General features: G+C 49.9%; 1 protein-coding gene across 3 annotated transcripts; it reads right to left on the reverse strand.

Moving 5' to 3' along the window:
- Nucleotides 1–3,051: 3,051 nt before the first annotated feature.
- Nucleotides 3,052–6,270, reverse strand: LOC138119367 (dynein light chain 1, cytoplasmic). Of its 3 annotated transcripts, none has more exons than XM_069031139.1 (3): nt 6,126–6,270; nt 5,421–5,558; nt 3,052–3,657 (listed from the first exon to the last, which is right to left on the reverse strand). In XM_069031139.1, exons 2-3 carry the CDS (start codon nt 5,550–5,552, stop codon nt 3,520–3,522), a joined length of 270 nt encoding a protein of 89 aa, XP_068887240.1. In that variant the 5' UTR covers nt 5,553–5,558; nt 6,126–6,270; the 3' UTR covers nt 3,052–3,519. The 3 variants fall into 3 exon arrangements, with proteins under 3 accessions (XP_068887240.1, XP_068887239.1, XP_068887238.1); XM_069031138.1 differs by having other exon boundaries at nt 5,421–5,561; nt 6,120–6,270; XM_069031137.1 differs by having other exon boundaries at nt 6,120–6,202.
- Between the last annotated feature and the right edge of the window lie 681 nt (nt 6,271–6,951).

Below are 6,951 nucleotides of genomic sequence, written 5' to 3' on the forward strand. Positions count from 1 at the left end.
AAAGAGCTTTTAAAGATGGGTTTTTACATATTAGTTGTAATTATAGTTGTGTTAATAATGGTGCCTTGTTTGCTTCAATGTATCAGGCAAATGATCAACAAAGCTATTAAAGGAGTCTTCATGGTTCAAACAGGAGGGGGAGATGCTGGAGTGAAGGCTTCTCTGGACTCAGGCCCAGAGGGAAGCCTAAGCACAGGGGTTGAATTGAAACCTTTGGACAAGCTGAGATACATGAAGCCACACCAAAGTGAAATAGAAATATAGATTTTTAACTTTTAGTAGAAATATATGCTAAGTGCCTTAAACATTAAAAAGCTGTAGCAGAGACCTTAAACACAGTTCTTGCTGCAGCAGTGTTACCTCTTCACAGAATTCTTTACTTTAGACAAAATATAGATAGAATTATACTGTTCACTTTTTTAAAATAGAGTGTTCATGTAAACAATAAGAACTGACAGAAACTGTGCACGCAAATCTGTGTAACACCTATGTAACACTTGTGTAAGACTTACGATTGTTAGAATTAGACCAGGACAGGTTAAGAAAAGAAAAATCAGAATTGTGTGTTAATCTTATCAGTCAGTTAACAAATATAATCCACACTTCTGTAAGAAAAAATATATGGACCATATAGAGCATATAGAAGAAGATGTTTTTGCCTGTTGTTGCTGTTGCTGCTTGGCTTTATTATGTAACCCCCTTTGAACGCTGCCTTCAAAAAAGCTATGAGACTATGAAATAAAGAGCTTAGCAGAACAGCAGCCTCCTCTGCTCTTTTACCCTGGTCCGAGAAGGAAAGGTACCCCGTCAAAAGCTCGACATCAACTTTCTAACAAAGTTGCTCCTCCATATTTCCACATTTGAAAGGAAATAAGAAATAGCACATGCAATACTAGAAAGAGACTATAGGGACACAATACTTTTAAAAGCAAAATACGACATTTTTATAATCAAATTAGCTGGCTGTGGAAAGAAATGAAATACAAGGAAGTCTTCTCCCCCACCCAGCACCGAAATAAAAACAATCATATAGTCCAAATAGTGTTTAATAGGAAGATATTAGGAGCAAACAATTGTCCTCATTACAGGACCTGCAGTGCCACACTCAACACTGCATTCCTCCAGAGACCGACTGGCACCCTGCAGAACATCTCTTTAGATAGGTCCGTATCCTTTATCACAGTCCTTTATCACACACGGTCACCTATAATGAAAAAGCATTCAAAGTTGCAGGAGCACCTGCCAGAACCACCAGCCAAACAGCCCCACAGGTATCGTCATTCCCAGTGTGCTCTCAGGCGCCGCGCGGTGCCACCGCCGTGGCCGGGCAGCGTTGGCCGGGTGTGCCGGGTGCGGGAAGGGCGTGGTTGTGGAAGGATCCGCAGCTCCCCTCACGCCCCGGCCGCGCTCCGCCATCCCCGCCCCACGGATCCGGCCCCTCTCGCTCCGCCGCCATTGCCCCGGAGCGCCTCGACCACACCCCCTGCGGGCCGACCGCCAGCCATTGGCCACCGCCAGGAGCTCGCCGGGAGCTCACTGGCTGCGGCGCGGGAAGATGGGCGGGGCGCTCCCCCCGCCCGGCGTGCCGCGCGCCCGCTGCCGTTTCCATGGCGACGGGAACGCCGCCGGCTCTGCGGCCGCTGCAGCCACGGTGACCGGGGATACCAGGGAGATCGGCTGCTGCCTAACTCTGCCTGAAGCAATTGTAATGCTGTGGACGCTGCAATGAACAGGAAGGCAATTAGGCTAAAAGCTTCCTGGAAACACTGTTTGCTGTACAAGAGCAAGAGCCTGGCTGGGTACTCTCCAGTTCGTCAAGAAGCTTTGAGCCCACACTGGGGAGAGTTTCTGAGTTTTTTCTCAAAAAACTATCGGAGAGTCTGCTATCAGCAGAGTATGTGGTTAGTGGAAAAACACAGAGGAGACTGGGCTTATCTTCAAGGCTCCACATATTTTCCTTGCCTGCAGCAAATCACCAGGAGGTGATAGACCAGGAGGGATAGACAGATGGTCTTCAACCCAGGCCAAGGGCTGCTGTAGCTCCTACTTGTCCCTGACAGAGGACAAGCCTGTCTAACCACAGTGCTCCTCGGTGCTGCTTTGGGTTACTGACTTATGTATTTAGCTCAGCATTCAGGTATTCCAGAGTTCAGAAGAGATTTCTTTAACAGGTGACACCAGGCCCCAGGAAAAGTCCAAAGTATCTTGTGAACACGGTATTTTACTTTTCTGAAGCGTTGTAGCACCTATCCCGCTTGATGTCTGGTGTGGATAGTGTTCAATGAAAGGATATAACAAACATTTACCATCTTTATAATGGCTATGATTTCTCCACAGCCCAAATGGACACTGCAGAGACTGCTGCTGCATCTCTTTGGACACATCTGTAACCTCTACCATAGCTGCTTGATCATACATGGATGTCTGTATCAAGGAACGAAGAGGGCTTAGTTGCAGGAGCAGCCCCCTGCCAGAATCACCTGCTAAGCAGCCCCACAGGTATCACCATTCCCAGCATGCCCTCAGCGCCACACAATGCCACCACTGTGGTTGGGCAGCACGGGCCAGGTGTGCCAGGCACTGGCACAGCCCTGGGCACAGCCCAAGCAGAGGTGGCTCAAACTCATGTTAAGCACCTGCTCTCCGGCCGGCAGCCCGTGACACAGGCACTGCAGATCCCCAGTGCCCACATCAGGCTCTCATGGCTCTGGGGCTCCCCCTCCCCCGTACCAGCCCAGGCAGAGTGCAGCTGTTGCCCTTCGCTGCCGGCCCGCAGTGGGGGTGGCTCTACTCCATGCCCAGGACCACGACTGATGCCTGGTAATGGTGATGAGTCGCCCGCAGCCATGGCCAGATCCGGATGGAGCTGATCCCAGGGGACCCCCAGGCACAGTGGGAACTCATAGTAATCGGCTATGACAGGAACACCTCGAGCCTGGCATACCCTCTTAGGCAGCATATGCCCTGAGACAGCACTCCCCACAGCTCACTTGGACTGAGTCATCCACCGTCACCACAACATTACAAATCAGCCAGAAATAACAACCTGGCTGGGGTAGAACTCAGCTTTTATTCTCCAGCACATTTCTCCAGAGACAACAGAAAAAGAAACAGCTCAGGTTTTGGGAGAGCACATCCAGCATAACAAGAGGGGGAAAATTATTTTATAAAAGTAAAATCAGAGGAGTAAGAGAAGTTTGGAACATAAAGAACTAAACACTGTCAGTACTTGCATAGCACTAGCAGTAATTGGGAAATACAGTAGATGGCTATAAAACTCTCAAAAGCAAAACTGCTCCAACAGCTCTAGTAGCAAGGGATGAGCCTTCTGAAAAAAAATAAATACAAGGAAGACTTTTTTGGTACTTTTCCTTTTTATATCCACAATGTAATGTCATCTGTTACAACATAATCCCTGCCATTGCCCTTGAAGATCAAGGCCTGTGTCCTCAGGAAGGCTGCAGTAACTAGTCAGAGAGTCCCGTAACTGGATGCAAGTTTCAGTAACAGTCCATGGTTCTAACCAGACTTGAAAAGAAGAATAGCAACTTGGCCGAGGTAGAAGTAGATGAAGTGCTTGGTCTCATGAGTCACGTAGCTGCCAAAGTTCCTTCCCACGATGCAGTGCCAAGTGGGATTGTATTTCTTGTCAAACTCCTGCAAAACAGATCACTACAAATTAAGAACTCTTCTAATAGGTATTCACTTTCTGAGCAAGGCAATCAGAGGAAGAACAGATGCTCTTAAGTACTAGAATTATCTTATTTACATCTTACTGTTCACCTGCTGCTTAGTCAGACACACAAAAACCCCACAGTGCTTCCCAACTAAGCAGTAGCAAGTTTAAAACATTACTTTTGTTGAAAGCCGTCTTTAATCCCCCATAACTCATAACATGACTGAATACAATCCTCAAGTAAAAGATTCACCATTAGTTTTGTACCCACAGAGCCATAATTTAGACTTCATTGTTTATCAGCAGCACAGCTGCTAAACAGAAAATTCTCTGCCACATGCTCTGTAACACCAGTATGATCAACACATCTTAGCAGTTGTGTTTTACATATTTTCAAACAAATCCTCTATAAATTCTCAGTAGTTGCTGCAAAGAATATCTGAAAAGTATTAAACTTTCTTTTTAACTTTCTTAGGTACTTTCTGCATCTGGAGAAAAAAGCCTTTCTGTATTGTGGTCATAGCAAACAAGTATTTCTTTAGCAGAAGCAATCATTCTGCATAGCTGAATTACTTCTCATGGTAGAGAAGCTTCTCCACCCCAGGCATCCTGTATTTTAAAGTTATCTCCACCCCAGGTGTCCTGGAGCAGAGCCTCAGGCTTTGAGTGGTACAGCGGTAGAACAGCTCAAGCTGGGTACCTCCAGAAGGACCTCAACAAAGAAATTGGCACACAATTACACCCTCCCAATCTCAGCTCCCCACCATTCACGGTTCAGACCAATAAGAACATTAGGGTCTGGGGACTTCTTGTTCTTTATTGGGTCTTTTCATTGTCTCTGGACAGTCTTTATTATCTCTTACTGTGGCTTCTGCTGACAGTTATAGCTTCCTTATTTTTCAGCCTGAACTAGGTCTTGAGGCCCTTTTTCACAGTGCTAGGTAAAAGTTAACGTATCTATGTGAAAATTCTCAGCTTGCGGCCTAAAGCTTTATCACTTTAGCTCCTCATGCCAAGCAGTTAAATCTAGACAGTTTCAGTCCAAGTGGCCTTAACATTTCAACAGCTCTTCCACTCAGATCAGTATAACTTCTACTAATGCACTTTGATTTCTCCGTTCTCCCAATCTGACAAAGCAGGAAATATAATCTGAACTAGATCTTTCTGATTTATTGTTAATCCTACATAAAGGATGACATAGATGTTGCAAAGAACAGATAATCAGTGCCACCAGATTTTTTTTTCTTTTGTGCTTGTATCACTACATAAGAAGAGGTGTGATTACAGAGAATTGCAGAAAACTGCTTTTCCCTGCTATTTTTGATCCAGCTGGCAAGAATTGTAAAGAGATCCTCAAGATTAAGTTAAATACAATTGAAACCAAGGAGAACAGGGTTCCTGTCAGACAAAAGCCACAGGAGAGCTCAACAGAGTCCCTGTGTTTTGTAACAGCTCATCAGTCACAGGGACAGTCAGCTGCCACTCTGTCCTCACGTGGACAAAGGGACAGTGGCAAAAAAGGCCTTAAACTGAACGTACTGCAAGAAAAAAGCAGAACCTAGAAAGGTCCACATAAAGGGTGGGGAAAGGAACACATGGACACCAGCCTAAAGAGAAAGTCTAACTTGATTATCTAGTGTGTCTAGAACTTGTTTTTCTAGAGCTACTTGCCTAGCAGCGTTCTCCCCAATTGATTTTTCATGCGCATAGAGATATCATGAGTACATTACAAGCCAACATCTACCTTCTTTATGTGAGCAGCGATGTCCTTCTCAATGTTGTATTTCTCCAAGGCCTGAGTAGCACATTCCACAGCATCTTGCTGCATTTCCTCTGACATGTCCGCATTTTTGATCACTGCCTTTCGATCACTCATGATTGCCTGCTTGGAGAAAAGAAGGAGGAAATTCAAAGTTGCAGAAGCGCCTGCCAGAACCACCTGCCAAGCAGCCCCAAAGGTATCGTCATTCCCAGCGCGCTCTCGGGCGCCGCGCGGTGCCACCGCCGTGGCCGGGCAGCGTCGGCCGAGTGCGCTGGGCACGGGCACAGCCCGAGCAGCGGCGGCTCAAACGCCGGCTCACGTTAAGCACTCGCTCTCCGGCCGGCAGCGACACAAGCACCGCCGCAATCTCCGCCCTCCCCACTCCCGCTCCGGCCGGGAGCTCCGCGAGAGAGCGCGGGCGCTCCATCGCCCGGCCCCGACGGCCCTTCCCTCCTCTGAGGGAAGCGAAGAAAGCCCGGCACGCGCGGCCAAGGGCTCGGAGCCCCGCGTGGCTGCAGCGTCCCGCCGGCAGCTGCCGGGGATGCGGAAAAATCGGAGGCGGCGGCCGGGGAAGAGCCCAGGCACGGGGCTGCCCAGTCCCAGACGTCCCGGTACCCGAAACGGACCCGGCCCCTCTCGGCAGCTGTCCCTGCCCAACGTTCAAGGCCATCAACGCCTTACCCTCACCGTTGAGCGGGCGCCGCGGTATCGGCGCGGTGCGGATGCAGAGCCACTGAGGGTGCGCGACAGTGCGGAAGAACCCACACACTCGGCTCCGGCGCCGCGGCTGTTTAACCGACCCGCGCGGACCGCCGGCGCCTCCGAGCGCCCCCAGCCCCGCCCCCTCAGCCCCGGCGTCCAGCCATTGGTCACGGCCACCATCACTCCGAGATCTTATTGGCCCCGGTCCGGCGTTCTTGCGGGGTTTTGCCGCAGCAATTTCTTTCAGCCCGGCATGCCTTGCGGCCGTTACCACAGCGACCGGCGGTCGCGGTGATGCGCGGCGGGGCACGGCCTTGGCGCAACCCCGGAGCCCCGCCGGGCCAGCGCAGGGCAGGCCAGGACTGGTGGCTCTCAGGCCGTGCTCAGCCCTTCCCTGTCGCTTTCTTTCTTGCTTCACGGCAGAGCTGCTTGAACGCAGGAAGGAGGGAGGGGAAGGAATAACCCCGAGCACCGGTACAGGTTGGGGGCTGACTGGCTGGAAAGCAGCACTGTGGAGATGGAACTTGGGGTCCTGGTGGACAACATGCTGTCCCTGAGCCAGCTGTGGGGCACAGAGCCAGCAGTCTGCCTTGGGGGCCAAGAAAGCCAATGGAATCCTGGGGAGCATTAGGAAGAGCATTGCCAGCAGGTCAGGGAGATGATCCTGCCCCTCAGCCCTTGTCAGGTGTCTCTGGAGTGCTGTGTCCAATTCTGGGCTCCTCAGCACAAGAGAGACATGGAGCACCTGGAGCGGGTCCAGTGGAGGGCAACAAGGATGATTGAGGGACCAGAGCATCTCTCTTATGAGGGA

This window comes from Aphelocoma coerulescens, chromosome 15 (genome assembly GCF_041296385.1).
Source record: "Aphelocoma coerulescens isolate FSJ_1873_10779 chromosome 15, UR_Acoe_1.0, whole genome shotgun sequence".
Taxonomy (NCBI): Eukaryota; Metazoa; Chordata; class Aves; order Passeriformes; family Corvidae; genus Aphelocoma; species Aphelocoma coerulescens.